At 43.5% G+C, this 22,992-nt stretch overlaps 2 protein-coding genes across 12 annotated transcripts in view; both read left to right on the top strand.

The window, feature by feature from the left end:
• ANKRD26 (ankyrin repeat domain containing 26) overlaps nucleotides 1-22,992 on the top strand; it is a 93,700-nt gene that overhangs the window by 11,275 nt on the left and 59,433 nt on the right. For 9 of the 11 annotated variants that reach the window (XR_013231139.1, XM_077338415.1, XM_077338416.1 and 6 more), the window contains 10 exons: nucleotides 11,408-11,438; nucleotides 11,521-11,572; nucleotides 13,397-13,448; nucleotides 13,559-13,761; nucleotides 15,917-16,061; nucleotides 17,370-17,389; nucleotides 17,523-17,562; nucleotides 17,646-17,690; nucleotides 19,249-19,422; nucleotides 20,625-20,680. Coding sequence is in view for 10 of the 11 variants with exons in the window: in XM_077338415.1 (XP_077194530.1) it covers nucleotides 11,408-11,438; nucleotides 11,521-11,572; nucleotides 13,397-13,448; nucleotides 13,559-13,761; nucleotides 15,917-16,061; nucleotides 17,370-17,389; nucleotides 17,523-17,562; nucleotides 17,646-17,690; nucleotides 19,249-19,422; nucleotides 20,625-20,680 (818 nt within the window). In the remaining variant the exon portion in view is untranslated. Of the gene's footprint in view, nucleotide 1; nucleotides 482-11,407; nucleotides 11,439-11,520; nucleotides 11,573-13,396; nucleotides 13,449-13,558; nucleotides 13,762-15,916; nucleotides 16,062-17,369; nucleotides 17,390-17,522; nucleotides 17,563-17,645; nucleotides 17,691-19,248; nucleotides 19,423-20,624; nucleotides 20,681-22,992 lie in introns of those variants that run through there. The other 2 variants (XM_077338423.1, XM_077338422.1) reach the window with 2 other exon arrangements.
• LOC143837918 (uncharacterized) lies at nucleotides 13,772-15,918 on the top strand. Its single transcript, XM_077338426.1, has one exon. It carries the CDS (start codon nucleotides 14,014-14,016, stop codon nucleotides 14,857-14,859), a length of 846 nt encoding a protein of 281 aa, XP_077194541.1. The 5' UTR covers nucleotides 13,772-14,013; the 3' UTR covers nucleotides 14,860-15,918.

Genomic DNA, 22,992 nt, shown 5'->3' on the forward strand with positions numbered 1-22,992 from the left:
AGGATTGGTTAGTATAGAGCTCTAAGCACATATAAGAAAAATAACAACAATAGATGGCAATACTAATCATCGAGTTGCCACCGCCTCAGCTACAGTGAGGTGGAGGGAGCTAGCACTCACTACCGCCAGATTTCATGAGGGGTGAGTCTGATTAATTGGTGATTAATGGTGAGTCTGAGATTATACATCAAAAGTCTATTAAATCTCATTGATTTGTCAATTTTTTTCTCTGTAGTTGTGGCATCCCTTGAGAAAAATCCCAATATGTTACTGTGGGTGAGGGAAGTGTGATGATTTGACTTGAATTTTGTCTGTTCTGTTAATGAAACTTTTAAGTGACTTGCAGTTTGTCATGTTTTTTGTGTTTATGATTTGTAATGATTTCTAAAATCACTATTTAATCTAACCCTTCATGCTTTCTCTTAAATGGATGTAGAAATGCAGCAATCAGTGTACCAGAAAGCAGGAAATTCAGGGAAAGGTATAGCAAAGTGTCCTAGTGGCAACCCTATAATATTTGTATTTTTTTTGTTTGAATTTACTTTGGTTTGTGTTTGTTGCTTTTAGAATCTTCATAGTTATTAGCTTAGCAGTAACTCTGAAAGACAATGTGTAGGATGTTAGTGTTTTGGTGCTTTTTACAAGCTTTGTTTATTTGGAGATGATTGTTGCATGATTCTGAGTTGATGGGAATAAGGAACCCCCACTGCATTCATTAAAGGCTTATTCACAGGAAATGGATTGTGTTTTGATATGTAAATATTGTGTGTGTTTTATTTTTATGCTGCAGCATGGAATTTTATATATACTGTGGTTTACAAAGTTGGAGGGGGGACTGGATGGGTGGTAGTTGTATCATAGTTGGCACAGTTGTCCGCTTTGTGAAGAGAGAGTGAACACAGAGTGTATGGAAAAATAATTGAGGAATATGCTGTGGAACGTGTGAGAAATCTGTGTACTGTGTGGAAGTTTATGAACATAAGTGGCAAGTGAGAAAATAAGCCTTTGCTCTGTATCTCTTTGTAGTTCTGTATAAGTAAATTTTCCCTAGTGTGTACATATGATAGTAGGTAGGAAGATCATGTTTCCTAAAACAGAATTCTTGAAATACTGTTTGCTGTCTAGGCCTTTAAAAACATTAGCTTTTCCTTCCAGGGGATACTAAGTTACTTTCGGCAATGGGAAATATAAGGCTTTGAAGAGGGGTGGGAGGGTGGGACTAGATCTGATCTGATTATTTGGCAATGAGTATTTTCAGTGTGAAATGAAGCTTTTTGAGGAGAGGAAGGAACTGTTCTCCAGATATCGCTTCCCAGTGCTAAACATTCTCCAAACCATTTACCTCATATACTTCATCAGTCTAGTTCTGATTGGCTGTCACACTAACAGCTCCCCCCCCTTTTTATCTGTTCTGTCGCTGCTGTCCACCAAGCTGTAGCTTAATTAGTAAGGTGAATGTGCGTTTTTATCATGATAACATAAGAAGAGCCCTGATGAATCAGACCAGTGGTCCATCTAGTACAGCATCCTGTTTCACACAGTGGCCAACAACAGGGCATAGAAGCTGAGGTCTTCCCCAGATGTTGTATCTTGGCTATGGGATTCACAGATTTAGTACCTCTGGATGTGAAGGTTCACTCAGTCACCTTGGCTAGTAGCTGATGATAGACCTATCCTCCATGAATCTATGTAATCCCCTTTTAAAGCTGTTTTTTTCTGTTGCCATCACTACATCCTCTGGCAGTGAATTTCAGTTTAATCACTCTCTGTGTAAAGTAGTATCTCCTTTTCTCTATCCTGAACCTACTGCCCATCAGCTTCATTGGATGCCCTCAAATTCTAGCATTTTTTGGAGAAGGAGAAAAAATTATTTTTGTCAACTCTCTCAACCCCATATAATTTTATAAACCTCTCTCACATCCCCCCCCCTTAGTCATCTGTTTTCTAAACTGAAAAGTCCCAGACTCTTCAGCCTTTCAACACAGGGAAGGTGCTCCAACCCCCTAATATCTTTGTCACCCTTGTCTGTACTTTTTCCAACTTTGCAATGTCTTTTTGGAGATACAGTGACCAGGACTGTATAGAATGAGGTTGCACCATAAATCTATACATTGGCCATTATATTCATCCTTCTCCTAATAATCCCTAATATAGAGTTTGCCTTTTTCACTGATGCAGCACACTGTATTGACACATTCATTGAGTTATTAATTATGACCTCAAGATCTTTTCCCCTCTCAGTCAATTCAGATTCCATTAGCCTGTACTTGAAGCTGGGATTTTTTGTCCTAGTGTGATTCACCTTACCAACACTGAATTTCAGTTGGCTCAGGCCGCCGCCCGAGGGAGCCCCCGGCAGTCGCGCGAAGCGCGGCTGCCGGGGGTTCCCTGCCTGGCGCCCTGACGCGGCGAGAAGCGCCTCTCGCCGCGTCAGGCCGCCGACGCCGAAAGAAGGCCGCCGACGCCGACCAAGCCAGCCACCGCGAAAACACCGACACCCACCCACAGTAAGTGCCTAGCGCCCGCTGCATTTAGCTGCAGCGGGCTTGATTACTAGTCTATAATAATCTGCTTACTTCCCTCCTTTGTGATTGATTCCTACCCTTTGCTTCCTGTCATTTAACTAGTTTAATTCATAAGACAACTCATCCGCTTATCTCATAACTGCTAAATGCACTCAGGAGTCAAGGGGTGGGGGCTATGAAATTAATACAAGTGACAGAATCACTTCTGTTGTATTATCTTTCTTTGGTTAAATTGGCGCTCTGGCAATTTCATAGACAGAAACCCTAATGCAGCGGTCCCCAACCTTCTAGTAGTCGGGGACCGCCTCCGAGTGTGGGAGAGAGCTTGCGGCTCAGCCGCCGCAGCTGCATGTAAACGCGCACACGCAGATGCTGCGCGTGCGCGTTTTCGCCACTAGATGGTGCTAACGCGCACGCGCGGAGCTGCCACGCATGCACGTTTTTGCCAGCAGGGGGCTCAAACACGCACGCGCGGCACCTCCGCGCGTGCGTGTTTGCGTCGCTGACATGCCAGCGGCCGTGCCTGCCTCTTCCCCCCCCTCTCGCTGCGGGAGGGGAGGCAGGCGCGGCCGCTGGCGGCCCGTTACCGGGCCGCAGACCGGGGGGTTGAGGACTCCTGCCCATATCCCTTTCTGTCTTAGAAAAAAAAGGAGGGGGGGAGGAATCATTTCCTAAGACTCAAGATTTTTATTCTCCCCTGCACCCATCATTAGGAGTTGGAGTGTACGCTACTCCCCTATCCTTTCCTCTTCACCTCTTTGATAATTGGAGGAGGGATGGGATTTTTAGCCGTCATGTTAGTAGATTGATGTTTTAATGGGAATTTTAATGGGGTTAATTGTTGTGACCCACCTCAAGCCTGTTGGGAGAGGCGGGAAATAAATATAATAATAATAATAATAATAATAATAATAATAATAATAATAATAATAATAATTTGACACACACCCTAAGTTTGCTTCTTTTTTTCTCTAGTTTTGTTTCAAGGTGCTTTTCTTCTGGACCCTCATTCTCTTACCTACCTGAAACCAACTTCTAACTTGTTTTTCTTTCTCCTCTTGCCACCTCCTAGGATCACTTTTTGTTTTCTTGTTTTTCAAATGTTTTAATTGCCTTGAAAGTTCATTGATCTGAATCATGATTTCTTATCTCTCCACACCCTGAAAGTAACTTCTGGCTCTAATTTTTGCCCTGCTTTTTTGCATTCATGCTATTATGCTTTCTCCCTGCCTTATCACTCAGGAGGGTCCTATTTTCTCTTAGCCTTGGTTGCTTATGCCCCCCGCAGGGCTCTTCGCTCTGCAAGTATGAACCTACTGGTAGTCCCGGGCCCTAGCGACCTTTGCCTGGCTGCGACCCAGGCAAGGGCCTTTTCGGTCCTGGCCCCAACCTGGTAGAATGAGCTCCCGGAAGAGCTAAGGGCCCTGCCGGAGCTCTAAACTTTCCGCAGGGCCTGCAGGATGGAGCTCTTCTGCCAGGCATACGGTTGAGGCCAGGGCAGGGTCCCGATTTTCGATCTAGATTCTCCATGTCCATCTGATAGATCTAATAGTTCTTCATTGTGCAACATGGCGGCTCGGTCGGACGCCAGAGCTTAGAGCTCTGCCTGGCTGTGTGATTATGAGCGCTCTTAGACTGTGGAGCGCTCCCCCCTTTGCATTTTACTGGGGGTTGGGGTTTAGTTTTTTCTTTCCCCCTGCTTCTGTGGAAACGGACTGGTGGATACTGGCAGCAGAACAGAGGGGTAACGGCATAGGAGAGTCAGAACTTAGCGGCCTAGTGCACCCATTCCAGCATTGGACTCACGTAGGAGGCCTCTCCAGTGAGAGTCACCTTAGCTGTGAGAGAGGGACCGGCGTGAGTCTCAGAGTGCACTCAGAGCTGGCTGCAACGAGAGCCCTCGGAACGAGGCTTCTCGCAGAAGATCCTACCAACTCTCTCTTCAAGCCCTCACCCCCACCCAGAACTCGGAGCCCCCCAGTGGGCCCCCCCGGCCGAAGAACGCTGGGGAGGGACAAAAAAAAATCTTGCACCTACCGGACGAGGATTGACTCAGCGAGAGAGGAAGAACTGCTCCCCTGGGTGATTCCTAGGGCTTCAGCTGGGTCTGCCTCGGTTGGTGTAGCGGTAGATGGAGGCGCTGGCAGGGATACACGGCTGAGGAACTTGGGGCCCGATGAGGGAGCTTGGGACCGTGACTGGGACACGCTGGTGCCTAGCTGGTTTCATCTGGCGAGTGGGGAGAGCCCTTGCCCGCTCTGTGTTGTGCGAGGCTCCCAAGTCGTCTCCTTAACTGTGGAAGCTCAACCTGGAGGGGAAGGAAGCCTGGGACGCTTCCTCTTTAAGAACTTCTCCGAGACTGGAAAGGTGGAGAGCTGGATCTCCAGCTGCCACCCAGTGGCTGACTGGAAAGTCTCCCAGAGCTTGGCCTCTGGCTTCAGTGTCTGCCTCTTTGGTGCCATCCGGTGGCTTGGGACTGAACATCAGCGGAATTTTTTTCCCTTTTCTCTCCCTTGGCCTTCTGTGGCTAGTGTTGGATTGTGGTGGAAAGTGGGGGAATGTAGCTTAGGAACATCACCAGGAGAGGAATGAGGAGATATGGTTGATCCCAGCTGAATTGGGGAGGGAACGGACTAGAGTTGCAGAGAGTACCCCTGTAATAGGCGGGATCTTGCCCTGCAGCCTGACCCCACCTCGCCAGCTGCTAGAATAGGTTGGGTTGAGGGCAAAGGGGGCTGGGAGGTTATAGTAACAGAGGGGTTGGGAGGGTTAGGGTGGGTTAGTGCTGCTGGGGGGAGGAGATATTAGTACAGGTGGGAGTTAGTGTCCTGTCTTGGGAGGCGGTGTGATATGGAGGGAGAGGTCGGGCCAAGTGGGGGGGCACATAAAGAGACCGGGATTACAACGATCATGGGTCAAGGGTGCTATGGCTGGAGGAGGAGGTTGGACAAGAGAAGGGCTGGGAGCACTGGTGTCCCATATAGGGCTCGGCCGTGGAGACACAGCTGGCGCTTTGGATGTGCTCGATTCCCTTCTAACCTCCGTCCCATCCCCAGGGAAAGGGTCCGACATTGGTCTTGTGCAACGCAAGGTCGATTAAGAACAAGGCCACAACTCTGCAGCATTTCTTTGCGGAGTCGAAGGCTGACCTTGCTTGTGTGACGGAGACCTGGCTGAGAGATGGAGAGGAGGTGGCCTTGAGAGAACTGGCCCCAGCAGGTTATTCCGTCCTTCACCAATCCCAGACCCACAAGAGAGGAGGGGGGGTGGCAATTCTCCGGGAGGCTTTCTCCTACAGGGCGCTCCCAGTGCCGGAAATCGGTGGAGTGTGTTGGTATTGCGTGGGACTCGGTCGAGAGCTTGGCTGTCTGGCTGGTATATCGTCCGCCCAACCCACCACAAGCCCTGCCACCTGGAGGCAGCCGCCGCCTGGGCGTTGCAGTTTCCCAGGCTTCTAATCCTGGGTGACTTCAATTTCCATGCGGATGCACCCTCTTCAGGTTTAGGTGGGGACCTGGTGTCATTCATGGCGACACTGGGGCTTTCGCAATTTGTTGCTGGGCCCACCCATCACGCTGGCCACACACTCGACTTGATTTTCGGTGCCGGGGTAGAGGTGGATCTGGATGCAGCTTTGGCTGTGCCGTGGTCAGACCACTATGCCCTGCGGGCCTGGCTCTGGATATCACCCCTTCCCCAGTTGGGCAGCGGGTGTATTTTAGCCCTCCTGTGGAAACTTATGGATCCAGTCAGTTTCTGGAATGCTCTGCAGGACCTGATGCCTCCTGGCGACTCACTGGCAGCCTTAATGGAGGACTGGCAGTCCCGTCTAACGGCTGCCCCTAAACGTCCTCTCTGCCCTCGACTCAAATGGGCCCCCTGGTACACGGGGGCACTCCGGGAGAAGAAGTGGCGGAAGACTAGCAATGAGGCTACAAGAACATCTTATCGCACGCTTATGAAGGTGTATGAGATGGCGGTGAAAGTGGCAAAGAGAGAGTTTTTTGCTATGTAAATCGCATCCACAAGCTCTCACCTGGCCCAATTATTTAGGGTAGTTCGATCCCTTACCGCCCTTTAGGGGCGCCAAAATTTTAGTCAATTGGCTGTGAGGTGTTAGTGAGCTATTTTGCGGATAAAGTCTTGTCGCTCCACCGTGACCTTCCCACCACGATTAATGCAGTAAACGAACTGGAGGTCTGTTGGCCGCCTTTGGCAGTGAGGTTTGATGGCTTCAGGTGGCTCTCTTCCTCCGAAGTGGATAAGTTGCTGGGATCGGTCAGGGCGACCATTTGCCGCCTTGACCCTTGTCCTTCCTGGCTCCTCAAAGGAGGTGGGCAGAGGATAGGAGGCCAACTCAGGGACATTATCAACTGCTCCCTGGGTTCTGGGGAGTTCCCCGAGAGGCTGAACGAGGCCATGCTTCGTCCTCTCCTGAAAAAAACAACGCTGGACCCGCAGGATCCTGCCAGCTACCACCCAGTATCGCACTTAGCGTTCCTGGGCAAGCTGTTGGAAAGGACCGTGGCGGGCCAGCTCCTGGCTTTCTTGGAGGAAACTTTGGCACTCGATCCATATCAGTCTTGCTTCCATCCTGGCCACGGGGTGGAGACAGTTCTGGTCGCCCTGCTGGACAACCTCCGTCGCCAGCTGGATAGAGGCGGGTCAGCTGTGCTGATCCTCTTAGACCTGTTGGCAGCCTTTGACATCGTGAATCATGAGATATTGGTCCACCGCCTCACCGGCACGGGGATAGGTGACACAGCCTTGTGCTGAATACTATCCTTTCTTCAGAACCGGACCCAGAGGGTTGCAGTGGAAGATGAGTTCTCGCTTCCTTACAGACTCCCTTGTGGGGTACCTCAGGGCGCGGTTCTCTCCCCCATTTTGTTAAACATCTTTAAGCGCCCTTTGGCCCAGCTGGTGTGGAGTTTGGGGCCATCAGTATGCTGACGACACCCAGCTCTATCTTCTAATGGAAGCAGTGACAGAATGGTTCAAGTAGAGTCGCCTGAGACTCAACCCCTCCAAGGCGGAGGTCCTGTGGCTGGGAGGCAGGGGGCGGGATCAGGAAGCACGTTTGCCCAACCTGGCAGGGGCGCAACTTAACATTGCGTCCCAGGCCAGGATTTTGGGCATGGCCATCGACGCCTAACTGACTATGGAGGTGCAGGTCAAGAGAGTAGCGGGCCAGGCATTTTTCCACCTTCGCCAAGCCCGGCTACAAGTGCCCTACCTGTCCCCTGACACTTAGCCACAGTGATCCATGCGACGGTCACCTCCAGACTAGATTTCTGTAACTCGCTCTATGCGAGCCTACCCTTGACCTTGATCCGGAAACTTCAGCTAGTGCAAAATGCAGCTCCTTGGGTCCTCACTGGTACATCTTGGAGGACCCACATCCAGCCTGTGCTGAGGCAGCTGCACTGGTTGCCAATTGCTGCCCGGATCTGGTTCAAGGTTTTGGTATTAACCTTTAAGGCTTTACGTGAGTTGGGACCCACATACTTGAGGAACCGCCTATCGCCCTGTCCCCCGCAGGACGTTACACTCTGCGGGGGGAAATCTATTGGTCATTCACGTCCCTAGAGAAGCGCGTCTAGCCTCAACCAGGGCCAGGGTTTTTCAGTCCTGGCTCCCACCTTTGGAATGAGTAGATTGTGATTGGCTGCCGCCATGTTATGATTTTTAATGTCTTTTAATGGGGTTTTAATTGGGATTTTTTAGACAACTGTTACCCGCCATGAGCCTACCCAGGGAATGGCGGGAAATAAATAATAATACTACCTCACTCCCACCAGTAGAACAGCAGGAAGGATGGCTCCTCGCTGGATGAGGGGATGAGTTAGTTATTGGATTTTTATTAAGGGAAATCATGGGGTTTTATTGTGTTTTTATTCTTTTATTATTTGGAAACTGCCGTGAGCCCAAATGGGTTGTTTGTAGCCAGTATGGTGTAGTGGTTAGGAGTGTGGACTTCTAATCTGGCGAGATGGGTTTGATTCTGCACTCCCCCACATGCAGCCAGCTGTGTGACCTTGGGCTTGCCGCAGTGCTGATAAAGCAGTTCTGACCAAGTGGTGATATCAGGGCTCTCTCAGCCTCACCTACCTCATAGGAAGGTGACTGTAAGCCGCTTTGAGACTCCTTCGGGTAGAGAAAAGTGGCATATAAGAACCAACCCTTCTTCATCTTCTACGTCCAGGAAGGAAGGAAGGAAGGAAGGAAGGAAGGAAGGAAGGAAGCTTTGGATCTATCTGCCTATGTCTTTTCCTTCCTACCATTCCTCCATTGAGTGCAGGGTAGTTTGCCTGGATTTCTCTTCCAATTTTATAAAATACTCTTCAAATTTTTTATACAGGGCAAACAGTCCTGTGAAGGTAGGCCATGCCAGGAAAGCATGTCTGGCCCAAGACAGCTTCATGTCTTAGTGGATATGAAACCCATGTTTCTGGCCTAAATATTAGACCATACTGGGTCACTCTCTATATCAGAGATGTCAGACTCATTTGTTACGAGGGCCAGATCTGACACAAACATCACTTTGTCAGGCCAGGCCAAGTGTGCCGTAAAATGTAATACCAGGTACTGAAGTTATAAACTTTATAATTGGACATAGGCAAAGACAACTAACCATATTACTCTTCAGTCAAATACAAACACACTTAAAACATTAACACTTGTTTACACTATTTCCATACAGTATCTCCCCACCCATTTCGATTGCTCACTATGCATTAACACTGGGACAGTATACAGGACATAATTACCCTCCCCCCCATTCCAAATAACCGAACTGGTATTTTCAGATATTTTTTTTCTGCTTGATCTTTTTTTTTTTATTTGGCTACCAAAACAGACAAGCCAAGAAAAATCCCCAGGACCATCGGATAGTAGAAGTTAAGGCAATTAAAGGAACCAAGATCCCTTTAAAAGCCTTCAGTTCAGTTTATTCCAGACAGTGAAGCTGCATGGCTTGAAGTTTGAATTCCAGGCAGTTAAAGGTAACTGTCTCAGGGTCTCAGTTAGTTGGCTTGGGTATCCCATTGCCTTTCTAACTATTCCATCAAAAAGGAATACTGTTTACATGAGAAGACCTTTTCAGTGCCAGCTCCACTATTATAGAACAACTTCCTTAGGGAAGTTCAAGTGGCTCCTTTTTTAAGGATGTTTGATCATTGGTGTAGTGGTTAGGAGCACTGACTTCTAATCTGGCAAGCCGGGTTTGATTCCCTGCTCCACATATAGCCAGCTGGGTGACCTTGGGCTCACCACAGCACTGATAAAAGCTGTTCTGAACAAGCAATAATATCAGAGCTCTCTCAGCCTCACCTACCTCACAGGGTGTCTGTTGTTTGGAGAGGAAAGGGAAGGCAATTGTAAGCCACTTTGAGGTTCCTTCGGGTAGAGAAAAGTGGCATATAAGTACCGACACTTCTTCGTCTTCTAATTTAGTGGCTAGGGATGCTAGCCTCCAGGTGGACCTGGGGATCACCTAGAATTACAGCTCATCTTCAGACTACATAGATTATTTCCTCGGAGAAAATGAATGGTTAAGAGGTTGGACTTCATGGTATTGTATCCCACTGAGGTCTCTGTCGTCTTCCAATCTTCAGGAGTTTCCTTGCCTGGATATGGCAACCCTGTTAGTGGAATTCTGAATTGTGACTGTAAATTTTGTTTTGAATGCTTTCTATTTTATGTACTATTGTGAGCCATTTTGAGGTCTATAAGGCAGGAAGGTGGCTAATAAATATATTGTAAATAAAGGAATACTATGATCATTGGTCAGCAAGCAACAAGGGAGTGGGAAAGTAAACATTACCACCAATTGGAGAAAGTACGATCTTAGGAACAGTGACAAACCTCTGTGCATATGTCAAAGCTTCGAAATTGGAAAGCTTGCATGTGATAGCTTGAGTGTGAGCTCCAAAATAGGACTTCTTATTCGCAGAGTGTTGTATGAGATGATTAAGAGTTGATTATGAATACTGCATGCCAGGCTGTTTTTACATGAGGGTGTGAAAATGTATCACAATGATAATAATGAGCAGCATGGAATCACTCTTCACACCTTTGTTCCTGTGCTGCAGCTGCTCTCCCATTTTGTTTTTTTTTCCTATTTGGTGCTATGCACAAGCAGCTGTGATACCATGTGGAATCAGCCCCCCACCCAGCCCTGAGCCAACCCACATTCCCTTCAGTTCCCTAGTGAACTGCATTGTGTTGTGGTTTGGCAGATAAAAGAGAAAAGCTATTTAAATGGCATTCATGAAAGAGTAGTGCCCATGCCATTTCGAAAGCAGAGTTCAGCTTCACCTCTTCTCCACAGTAGCAATAGAGGGAGTGACCACATGAGTGCTCCCCCACAGCCACTCTAGAGATTCCTCATTGAGCTACATTATTTTCCTCTGGGTCAGTAGAAAAAACCCTGGGGATGCCATGAATCATAGTTGAATTGAGCACGATGTCATGTAGCTGTTCCCCTTTACTTTCCGTTTAACAGAAATTCCCAGCGTGGAAACAAGTCAAGGGGTACTATTCCAGTCATTGTCATCACCCTTTGATGTGAAAAGCCTTACATGAGTATAGTAGAATAGGCTAGAAAAAAATTGCTTGAAAACCATAATCTCTGAAGAGGGTAATCTGGTGAATATTAATTTTACTCTGCTCAATATGTGTTCATGTGGATATTTCCAGCGTGTTTAATTATTGAACTTGTACAGAAGTAATTGAGAAGATGATAAATATTTTCTGAAATATCTTCAGAGATAATAGCATAAATTGTGCTTTATCTTAACATCATTGAAATTGTTTCATGCATTTTATTATACAAATTTCCTTTTAAAAATTGCTTTCTCTTTCATGCTTTTTAAAAACAGTTGTAGATGACGAATCTGTAGATTCATCAAGGTGAGCTTTCAAGTTTTTTTATGCAGTAAATTTGATTCCATTTACAGGAGGTCTGTTCTTACATTTTTCTGTTTAATTCTAGCAAAACAAATAGTGACAGCTGGTTTTCTGAAGATGATTTATTCGACTCTGAGGTAAAGTTTATAATAATGTTAATTATGAATTCAAAGTAATATACAAATATTTGTCCTTTGTTATTTATGTGTATTTCATTTATACCTTGATTTCTTACACAGTGGGAACCTAAGGCACTTACATGATTCTCCTCTCCTCACAACACTCCGGTGAAGTAGGTTAGGCTGAGATTGCTCCCATAGCAATGTGGAGATTTGAACCTGAGTCTACCAGATTCTTGTCTGACACTCTTAACTATTATACCGCACTGGCTCGCTAATGTTAGTTTGTGTTTATGATTAAAGACAGAGAGCACCAACCCATCATTTTATCGTTATCCTATTTATTGCCAAAGAAGTCCACCAAACCACTCAGCATCTTAGAATTATTCTTTTGTTTCCTTCTTGTCCCAAACACATGCTCTTAACCACAAGACCACCTCATTATTCACCATTTTCTTCTGCACAAGTTGTGAGATAGGTTAAAAATGTCTTTTCAATAGGATTTTTGACTCCTCCTTTGTATCCTTTCTTGCCTTGTGTGTGCAACTTTCTTTGGGAAAGTTTGGATCCAAGACAGGGGCAAATTATGGTTTAAAATAGGGACCATTATACACATGTTGTATAATGCAGCTTCAGTGTGCTTTTGCAGTTGGCTTTTCCTGCACAGAACAGGAAATTCTATTTCTAAAGTGCATTGAATTATCCGTGTGCATAATGAGCCTAGGCTGACCTCCAGGTATCATGCAGGGACAGATCAGAAATGGGCTTTTGGGTGTATGGATGCTAAAAATCCTCTACTGCAAGCTTTCTTGACTAGGGTTTTGTGAAACCCTGGGGTTTCTTGATGGCTCTGTCAGGGTTTCCCAAATGAGTGGGAGTTAATTAATTATATATATCCTTCACCTCGACCTTGGGCTAGCCACGGCACTGATAAAACTGTTCTGACCGAGCAGTGATATCAGGGCTCTCTCAGCCTCACCCACCCCACAGGGTGTCTGTTGTGGGGAGAGGAATGGGAAGGCGACTGTAAGCCGCTTTGAGCCTTCTTCGGGTAGGGAAAAGCGGCATATAAGAACCAACGTTTCTTCTTCTTCTTCTCATCCACCAACTCTTGCCTGTTGGTCAGTATTAAGTCCAGTATGGCTGAACCTCTTGTGGGTTCATCTACCATTTGATAAATGAAATTGTCAGCCAGGCAGGTCAGAAAGTTGCATGACTGAGGACGCTTCGCAGAGAATGTTGAATTTTTTTAGAGCCCACCAGGTGTTTTCAAAAACTGTCCAAATGTTTATGCAATGATTATGTATTACTTTTTAGTTTTACTTTTAAGAAGGTTTGTTAGATTTTATTATTCTGTTAATATTTAGAAATTAAATATGCTTTGAATATTTTTTGTTGTGAATAAATTGTGCTGCTGAGACATCTTTAGTGACTGAACTTCACTCTCTCAATAAAAATAATTCTGTTTATTGCTGATAGTATTCAGTTGATTGAAAGTTTTGTGCTGAGTTTTGTAGTTAACATCCTGTAATTTAATAAGCCTAGATTTTAAATTTGATATTTTTTTCAACGTTTAGTGTAAGTAGAGGAATGGTTACTAGTTGTATACCTTTTTTTCTCTTCAAGTCACAACAGACTTATGGAAACCCTGTAGTTTTCAAGGCATGAGACTTTCAAAAGTGATTTTTCATTGCTTGCCTCCACAGTATGGCCCTAGTAATCCTTGGAGGTCTCCTATCCATCTCTGCTTAGCTTCTGAGATCTGATGAGATTGACCTAGACTTGAGCTATCCAGATCCGGATTGTTGTACACCTTAATGCATTTAAACTTTTATTTTTTAGAAACAACAGAAATGTCTACCTAAGAAAGTTCGTGAGCACATCAGAAAATATCGTACGTTACCCCAAAAATCAGTTTTATCATATTTTTGCCCATGTGAACATGTGTATTCTATTAATTCTGTTTGTGTATGCTTTTCTTTGTGTGTTTGTATTTTAATGTAGTACATGAGAGAAGTAGCATTATCAGACCAGACCATACTGCCAGTTCAGAGCTAAATATTTCAAATTGTGAAGCTGAAGATATGAATAAGTGCATTCCTAAACCTTTGTCCCCAGCTAAATCCTTCCCTCAGCCTGCCCATTCCTCACTCGGCTCCTTTCCAAAACCTATCCAGATGTCTACTAGTCGCTTGGGCATTAAGCAGGTAATGTTTTTAATTGACAACTTCTGTTTATTGTTTAATCTTCTGTATATTTATGTCCACATATGGCTTCCTGAAGATAACAAAAATGAAATTGAAAATAATGAATTGGCAAACAATAGAGCAGAGGCTCTCGATCCTAACAAACAAGAGCTGAAGGATCCAAATGATTCTTATGCAAGCAGTGATGAAGAAGATGGAGAGTATGTTGATGAGGAGGAAGAATCTGAGGAGGAAGAGGAGGAAAAATGTGAGATGGAAGAAGGCTTTGAAGAGGAAGATGAGGGGGGTGAGGTAATTAGGGATCATTGTAAAGAAGATCAAAACATGGAAGAAAGTCTGGGAAAACTAGAAGATGAAGAAGGATGTTTTGAAAAATCAAGAGAGAGAGAACTGTCAGAAACTTTTGTCAATAATGAAAATGTTGGGGAACCTATTGAGGAACAAAACTGTGGTAATAGAAATGTTCCTAGTAGTAGTAATGAAATGTGCATTGCACATGAAGAAATACAGGAGTCAGCTGATGTTCCAGAGTCTTTTATAGCTGGGCATTGTGAATGTTCAGATGAAAATATACTGATTAAGGTGATTAATGAACTTCCAAGTCATTCTCTTGAAAAGGGAAGCAGTTGTAAACTTGAAGGAAAAAATAGGAAAAGCCATGAGTATGAAGAAGAAAACTCAGAACGTCAGAATCCTGTTAAGTTTCAAGGCACTGAAGAAAATGAGAAAATACTGGATATGAGCCATCAAAGATTTGACAAAGATGATGTTTGTTCATCAGAGACTTCTGTAAAATCCGTATTTTTATCTCCTTTAAACAAAGGAAGAAATTCAAACCTGGGTGATACCTCTGAAAGTGATGATGATCCTGAGTCAGAAGCAGAACTTGAAAATCACAAAGCTAGAAAACAGAACTCAAAAAATAGTAGTTTTGAAGATTATCAAAATATCACAGGAAAACAATGCAATCATTTTCAAGAACTAGAACAAGTAGTATATGAACAATTAGTACATAAAGGTGAACAGAGTAGGGAAGAAAATCTGAAAGAAGACTTTCCATCTAATATAGTAAGTACATTTAGTGTCATGGGATTTTAAACCATAATGCAGAATCATAAAACCATAGAGTTGTTAGGGGCCATCTAGTACAACCCCCTGCTCAACGCAGGATCAGCCCAAATATCTAGTGATGAGGTGAAATTTAGCTAAATAGTCTGACATAAATTATACTGAGTTGGCAAACTCAAAGTCCATGAATGACACAGTTATTGTATATTATATAACATTGGAGGTCATTGAACTCAGAAGTGGGGATAAGGACTTAAATATTCCTTTTCCCCCCTTGCATTCAAATTGATCCCTTCAAGATACTAACTTTATGGGGCATAAGCTCTGAATTTTCCAATTTCCCTCCTTCATTTTTAACTTATTGTCACCTTCTCTTAACATTCTGAGTTCAGTGATCTGGCTCAGTTCTCCTTAATGCCTTAGTGACCTTATAGGAAATGATTTTAAGGACAATGCCCCCCTCCCCTCACTTTCTTAGAGAACCCAATACAGAAAAAGCACAGGTTCTGTTTGATGCCAGAAGACCTATCTTAAGTGTGTGTGTATGTGGGGGGGGGGATAAGTAAGTGAGGTGGCTACCTAAAGAGTGTAGTTAATATAGAGAGACATTCATGTACCAAAAATCACTTAGATATGTTGGTTCTCTGTTTTTACATGCAGTTTACAAATTCATTGGGGGGGAGGGTTGTAGAAATGTTGAACTTATATGTAAATGTCCCAGTTTTGTGATCTTAATGTGTGCAAGACATAATACCTTTGAAGTGTGATTTCTGATATATATAAGAGAAAATTGGAGAGATGTTTGGGGTAGAAATTCCTTATTATTCTTTCCAGTGATTCTTCATGGGTTCCAGCTTGTTCCTTCCAACTGCAAATCAAGTGAAAAACATGTTATGCCTAAATGATTAAAATGACCATCCATAGAAAGCATCTGCTCTTTCTATATCTTTAATATACTTTTAACATTCTTAATGTTACGTGTGAAAATATCTTAGCATGTTTTTTTTAAAGAATCCTATGACACTTAAGTACAGAAAGGGGTTCTGTGGAATAAGCAGAAATTCAGTGCAAATTTTAATTATGTTAGGAAGCACCTTCAGAGGAATTTGATAATGATGATGGAGGAGATGGAGACAAGGAAGACAGAAGAATTTCAGTTTTGGATAGAAATGTGATTTGCTATAGCAATTCACGGGATCAGAACCCTTTACAAGATAGTAGCTTTAAAAGAGGTAAGTAAGAAATAAAGTAATACAAGCTCTAATTTTGCTCAGCCTATTGTGGAAATTACCATTTTAATATGTATGGAGTTTGCTGTCTCTGCTTGTTTTCCCCCCATTACATTAGTTGACTTATTTTGAAATGTTTTGTTGCTGTAAACTTGTTGCAAGTATTAGGAAGTCATCAGAGAACTATGCTGCGTGAAAGACACAATTATGATTTATTAATGCCATGATTTTGTGACTTAATTTTTGTTGCCTGATTCATTCATCAAGTAAGGAAAAAGAATTTCTGTCTGAGTAATACTGAATCATAGTATCGCTTGTTTGTTCCACCTCCCAGGTGGTACAGAAGCCTAGACTACATTTTCAACCCATTTTCAATTACATATATAGTAAGGCTGATATTCTGAAGAAAGAGGGCTGCTTATGTCATCACAGGGCCACTTCTGATTCTGCTGATCAATCCAAAAAACATTATTTAAATAACCTTTCTTAGATTCCACATAGGAATCAGATAGGGTTCTGAAATGGCAGGCTAAGTGTACAGTTGATTACTCAAAATAAAAGTAATTTGTTAGCTTCCATAAACTTCCAAACATACATAAATAGCATGTTTTAAGATTTTATTTGGAACTCTACAATCATGAAGATTGGATATAACCTCCCCTTTGCCTGAAGAATATGCTGCAGATGTAAGGGGGCAGTGATCTGCCATCTTCGGGATTTTCAACTTCCTGATGCAACCCCTGCCTCAAAAAAATCTATTGGGCATTTTTGCTGGATTCGTCTAACAAAGATACTGGGCACATCCATGGTGTTTCAGATGAATCATGTGATGGCATTATAAATGCTGATCTGATTGCTTTAATTTTCTGCTGTATTCTTGGTATACACATATATTTGATACCGTGCTCTTTTTTTTCTAAATGAAAGAAAATAACATTAAAGTACATAGATTGAAAAATGTTGTTCTTGTAAGTTTCTACATTCCAACTGAAACAACTATCCTCAGACCAGAATTTCTAGACACAAATATTTGTCAGCAAGGATTTCACTTTTCTGTTCAGCAAACGGTGGCATTCAGGTGATGCACTCCTGGGCTTGTGGTGCCAGTCTACGCAGTGTCTTAAGGAAATGAATCAGTAGGATTTGAGTGCTTCACATCTGTCATTTCTAAATATGAGCTACATCGTAGATGCATATGTATTTGTGGTGGATACATTTGTATTTCTAACTCAAAAGAGATTTTTACAAAAACAACTAGTTTTAAAGAAATTAAAAATCGGCCAGTCTACTAATTCTCTTTTCTTTTCTCAGGAAGATTGCAGGATACTCAGGTAAATACTATTCTGAAAATATGTTGACATAGTAGATCATTTGCCATGCACCTTTCTTGTACACTTCTCTCTGAAGTCAAAGATCACTATAGGAAATTTGGACCATGATGGTTCCCTTTCTCATTTTTTACAGGGCCCAGGAAGAACAGAGCTAACAGAAAAGCAGAAATCAAGTAATTTTTCTATAATTCTTTTGAGGGGGAAGATCTAGTATAATGTTTCCTGCTGACACATTTCTTTTCCCTCTTTTTTCCAGAATTAATGGAAGAACTTGGGCTTGATGAGGCAGATATTAATCAAGGTTCAGAGATATTTTTATTTATATCTTTGTGCTATGTGTAGAAAATTAGAAATATAAAAACAAATATTCTATACAGAACCATTGCAAGAAGTATTTAAGGCTGCACATATTTTATCATAACTTACCAGAGTAGAAAAAAGTATTGCTGTATAAAGCTAAGGCATATTTCATCTAGGGTTGCCAGGTCCTCCCTGGCCACCAGTGGGGGATGGGGAGGTAGGATGGCCAGCTCCAGGTCAGGAAACTCCTGGAGATTTGGAATAGGAGCCTGGGAAGGAAAGAGACTTCAGTGGGATAAAATGCCAGAGTCTACCCTCAAGAGTAGCGGTCCCCAACCTTTTTCCGCTTGAGGACCGCCTCCGGGGTTCAGGGAAAGTTGCCGGCCCAGCTGCGCGCATGCGTGTTTTTTCCAGCAGGGGGCGCTAACGCGCATGTGTGGCAGCTCTGCACGTGCGCGTTAGCGTCCGCTGGCACGCCGGAGGCCGCGCCTGCCTCTTCCCCCCCACTCTCACAGCAACAAGCTAGCCGGGCCGCGAGTGAAGCGGCCGCTTTGGCGGTCGCTTCACTCGGGGCCTTGCGAGCTTCTCGCAGCAGGGCGGGGGAAGAGGCAGGTACAGTTGCTGGCGGCCTGGCACCGAGGCCTCCACGGCCCGGTACCGGGCTGCGGACCGGGGATTGGCGACCCCTTCTCAAGGGCATCAATTTTCTCCAGGGGATTCAAATAAATAAATATCTACCCTGGAGATGAGCTGTAATTCTGTGGAATCACTAAGCCTCACTGGAGACTGGCCTCTCAACCTCCATCAGCTAGGGATTGGGAAATGATTTGAGAAAGTGAAACGGTTTGCTAAAATAAACTTGCAAATGACCAATTAGTCCATAGTTTGGATTTAGGTCAAGCAGTCATTGATTCCCTTCCTTTCATCTTCCACTCCTTGGCTATCTCACTTTCTTACTTGCTACTGGTTTTGACCGCCCCACCCCCCTTCTATCATTCTCCTTAACCAGCAGCATCTGAAATGTCCCCAGGGCACACTAGAGAATATAATCCACCTGTAATAGCACCTATCAGATAATGCTGGGGGACTGAGATGGGGAATTTTCTTGCTGCTGCCATGGCAACAGGTGAGATTGAGAAAGAAACCATTCCCCACTGCAATGGAGATGAGATTGAAAAAGAAACCATGAAGCTGAGTCAGATATACAGACTGGTGAGCCACAGAAGGATTTGAGATAGTACTTGTTAGTAAAGGAGAGTATTACAAAGCTACCCAAGTTCATATTTTCAAATTTAAAAATATGAACTTGGTCACTGACACTAACTTCATTGTATAGAACAGCTTCTTTTATTACTATTTTGCAGTTCATTTTCCTTTCAATGGGGGAAGTCATCTTCCTCTCAGTTATGCCTCCTACTTGCTCCAAAGCTAGATGGCCTGTATGGCCTCTTCCAACTCTATGATTCTGTGAAGGCAAGGATTATATAAATTAAACACTTTGTTAAGAGAAACAGCAGGAGGTGGTTACTGCTTTGTTTTAAACATCCCAACTCTTTCAGATACATCCGACTGGGATTCAGCCAACATTTCGCTTGAAAGTGTACCCTACGCTAACCCTTTGTATCGCCTTGTGCTGGAAGATAATAGTCAAAATGATGCTGCAACCAAAAAATCAGAAATTATTCCTTTGGGAGTTGAATTATCAGATGCTCAAACAGTAATTCCTTTAAAAGGTATTTGTTCACATTTTCATAATAAGATCTGCTTATTCATTAAAAAAAACAAATAAACAAAATATTTTATAATACTTGTTTCCTATTTCCAGCCATCTTTGTTTCTCCAGTTGATTTTTAACGGAATCAAAATGGAATTATAAATGGTGGCTTTCAAGGCCTGAAACTAGATAGCTGTGCTAATCAGGCTATTTTGTTCATTTACTAAAATGGGAAGAGGGCTGGGGAATATGGTCCTCTTTTTTCCTCCCCACTTCATCTGAGCACCAATGTTTTATTATAAGTCAGAATTTGTTTATGTTCTGTTCTTTTAAGATATATTTTGACAACTGATTCTGTACTTGGCTTGGTAATCTTACTGTCACCAAGAACAGAGCAGAGATAAGAAGAGATTCTCCTTGTTGGTTCAGTTCTGTGGTTTTGGTAAGAAGGAATCAAGTAGGCTTGGACCTTAGTTTGTTTCCAGCCTGAAAAATTTTGCGGCTACTGTATCAGAATCCTACACTGCATGTTCAGTTCTTTTCCATTTTAAAGGGAGGAAAGGAGACTGCAGAGCACATGAAATTGTGTATTTTAAGCTGCAATGTAATTCTGTGCTCAGAAATTACTCCAGACAACTGTATTCTAGTAAGTAAAAAGTTCAGAGTTCCAAATCCAGAAGCCTCAATTGGCCAAAGTTACTTGAAATTCCATAGTTTTCTATTCCCATTCTAGTAAACAATGCAGTCAAATTTAAGAAACATGTCCTGAAGTGGTGCTATGTTGTATAGTATATCAAGCTGTAGAGAACTCACAGCTTACTTCTGAGTAAGCCAACTTCCCATTGAAAATAAGAAATTAACAGGTAGGGAGCAGTTTGGTTTAAAACTGGTGTCTCTTTCATACCAACTCCTTTATCTGTAGACAGCTTTCAAAAAGAGATTATTTGTGACTTACATTTTCTTGTCTGCAGCCTGAAATGGTACAGTTCATTCTGCTGTATGTGTAGATTATGGTGTCTTGCTATGCTACTAAAGGCTAGAATGGATTGCTCTTTGGTTTACAAAATGGCAGTTGTAGTGAAGAATACTAACCCAATCATCCAAGAAAAAGTTTGTGAACACTAAAAAATAATTGTTGCCAACATCATATGTTCTTTGCAGAGTAAGGGGCAGTGTACAAATTTTAACAGTTATGAATATCCTCATTAATTGTATTTTCAGGGGAGCAGTGTAATGAGCAACAAGACATCAAAGAAAATGAAAATGATGAGAATAAGGTCAGTGGGTGAAGAGGTTAATGTGAATATGGTTTGTTGTGCCTGTATAAAATCATAGAGTTAGAAGGGATCTCCAGGATCATCTAGTCCAATCCCCTGCATAATTCAGGAAATTCACAACTACCTGCCCATCACAAGTTACCCCAATTTCATGCCCAGATTGTCCCCCACACCAAAAGAACCCCAGAATCCATGGTCAGTCTGGCTGGAGGAAATTTGCCACCCAACCCCAAAGTGGCTATCAGCATTTTCCTGGGCATGCAAGTAAGGGCCACAAGAGCCAAGCATGGACACAATCCCTTCAACCCACCCACTTACAACCTGCCTAAATTTACAGAATCAGCATTTTTGTCAGATGACTATCTAGCTTCTGCTTAAAAACTTCCAAGAAAGAAGAACCCACCACCTCCTAAAGAAGCCTGTTCCACTGAGGAACTGCTGTGTCAGGAGCTTCTTCCAGATGTATAGCCAAAAATTCTTTCAAATTAATTTCATCCCATTGGTTCTGGCCCTACTCTCTGGGGCAACAAAAAATAACTTTGTTCCATCCTCTATGTCAGTGGTCCCCAACCTTTTTATCACCGGGGACCACTCAATGCCTTTTACTGAGGCCCGATTGGGGGGGGGGTAGTTTACTCTCAACCACTGCCCTAACGCTCTCTGATCACTGGTAATGTTTAAACATCCCTTCAAAATAAGATACAGACATGCCACAACAATGAATATAAGGAACATTTTATTTTCATGGAAATTTTAACTCATAACAATGACAAGTCAATGGGAACCCTGAGCTTGTTTCTCTCCAACAAGATAGTCCCATCTGGGAGTGATGGGAGACAGTAACACCCGAAGTGTGTTGCTTATGTCCAGTCTACTCCGTTGTTTTGTTTTGGTTGCTGTCACTGCAGAAAACCCTGCTTCACACAGATAAGATGTTGGAAATATCAACAGGGCTTTCAGTGCTGTGGTGGCGATCTCAGGGTACTCTGCCATGACTTTAATCCAGAATACCGGCAGAGTTGTTTTCTCAAAAATACTTTTAAGGCCGCCGTCATTTGCAATCTCCAGCAGCTGATTGTCTTCCTTTAAAGACAGGCTAGATTAGCCTGGTTTGTTGGCAAATGGGTCACGGATCCATTCCTTGCCAGCTCGTGGGTCTTTTGTGGTTGGGAAGTAGCGCTCAAACTTCTTTAAAAGTAAAGCCAGGTGATCGTGTACCAGCTGGGAGAATGAAGGCTCAGGCTCAGTCTCACCCAAAATCCCCGCTAATGTTGGAAACATGTCCAATATGCCCCTGTTCACGCGCCGTCCCCACAAATCCAATCTGGCTTTAAATGCAGCTACTTTATCTGCCAATTTGAAGACAGTTGTCATTTTTCCTTGAAGTGACAGATTGAGTTCATTGAGCAGGATGAATATGTCACACAGGTAAGCCAGTTTGATGACCCATTCCTTGTCACTGAAATTTGCTGCCAGCGGTGACTTCTTTTCTGTAAGAAATGTTTGCAGAGGCTCTCATAATTAAAACACTCTGGCCAGCGATTTCCCTCGGGATAACCATCTTATTTCTGTGTATAAGAGAAGGCATCTGTACTCTGCATCCATCTCCTCATAAAGTTGCTCAAAGAGGCGTGAGTTGAGGACTTGTGTTTTGACATAGTTAATGACTTTAACAATATCATTCATCACTCTGTTCAATTCTGGTGGCATTTTTCGGCTTGCCAGCATTTCCCTGTGAATGATACAATGTGTAGATTCACATTCAGGTGCAACTTCCTTGATCCGAGCTGTTAAACCAGACAGCCGTCCGGTCATGGCAGCAGCTCCGTCTGTGCAGATGCCAACACAAGAGGACCATTTCAGTTTCCCTGATATAAAACCATCCAGCGACTTGAACAGTTCTGCAGCGGTGGTGTTGGTTGGCAACGATAGTGCACATAACATATCCTCATGCACATCCTCCTGATAAAGATATTGTACATATGCAAGTAGTAATGCCTTGTTGTCAACATCTGTAGATTCGTCAACCTGGAGGACATACCATGGTGATTTATTAATCCTCTCCAACAATTGTGTCTCAGTGTCTTCGGCTATGTCTGCGATGCGCTGAGTCATGGTGCTAGCAGACAGAGGCACCTGTGTGAACTTTTTAACAGCAGCCTCTCCTAGAAGTTCACGGCACATGTGTAAAGAGCAGGGCAAGACCAATTCCTCAGCAATAATGAATGGCTTTTTAGCCTTAGCAATTTCATTAGCCACCAAGTATGACACTTTCAGTGCATTCACATTTACTGATGTGGTGGCCTTCAGTA

This window comes from Paroedura picta, chromosome 5 (assembly GCF_049243985.1).
Source record: "Paroedura picta isolate Pp20150507F chromosome 5, Ppicta_v3.0, whole genome shotgun sequence".
NCBI lineage: Eukaryota > Metazoa > Chordata > Lepidosauria > Squamata > Gekkonidae > Paroedura > Paroedura picta.

Bases quoted from the DNA above. Each gene is read 5' to 3' on its own strand.
- LOC143837918 (XM_077338426.1), top strand. From the start codon at position 14,014: ATGGAAGAAGGCTTTGAAGAGGAAGATGAGGGGGGTGAGGTAATTAGG.